Genomic DNA, 201 nt, shown 5'->3' with positions numbered 1-201 from the left:
ATGGAGCGGGCCGTGGTGCGGTGCGTGCCGTCCGAGCCCAAGCTGAGCCTGCGGTTCGTGCTCCCCGACGGCAGCGCCAGGCACATGCAGCGGGACCAGGCGGAGCCGCTGGGCCGGGCGCTGGCCCGCATCGCCACCAACGCCGCCAAGGGCCACGCCAAGGCGGCGAAGAAGAGCAAGAAGGCGCGGGCGGAGGGCGGC

At 75.1% G+C, this 201-nt stretch overlaps 1 protein-coding gene across 1 annotated transcript in view; it reads left to right on the top strand.

Annotated features, from left to right (window-relative positions):
• Positions 1–201, top strand: part of PDE12 (phosphodiesterase 12) — a 4,715-nt gene continuing 4,514 nt past the window's right edge. The window contains exon 1 of the mRNA XM_010572514.1: positions 1–201. This exon is cut by the window's right edge and continues 966 nt beyond it. Coding sequence (XP_010570816.1) covers positions 1–201 — 201 coding nt within the window.

The sequence above is a fragment of the Haliaeetus leucocephalus genome, unplaced genomic scaffold, assembly GCF_000737465.1.
Source record: "Haliaeetus leucocephalus isolate CR32 unplaced genomic scaffold, Haliaeetus_leucocephalus-4.0 Scaffold2, whole genome shotgun sequence".
NCBI lineage: Eukaryota > Metazoa > Chordata > Aves > Accipitriformes > Accipitridae > Haliaeetus > Haliaeetus leucocephalus.
Note: the sequence above shows the minus strand (reverse complement) of the source record. Positions and strands in the feature narration are given on the sequence as shown.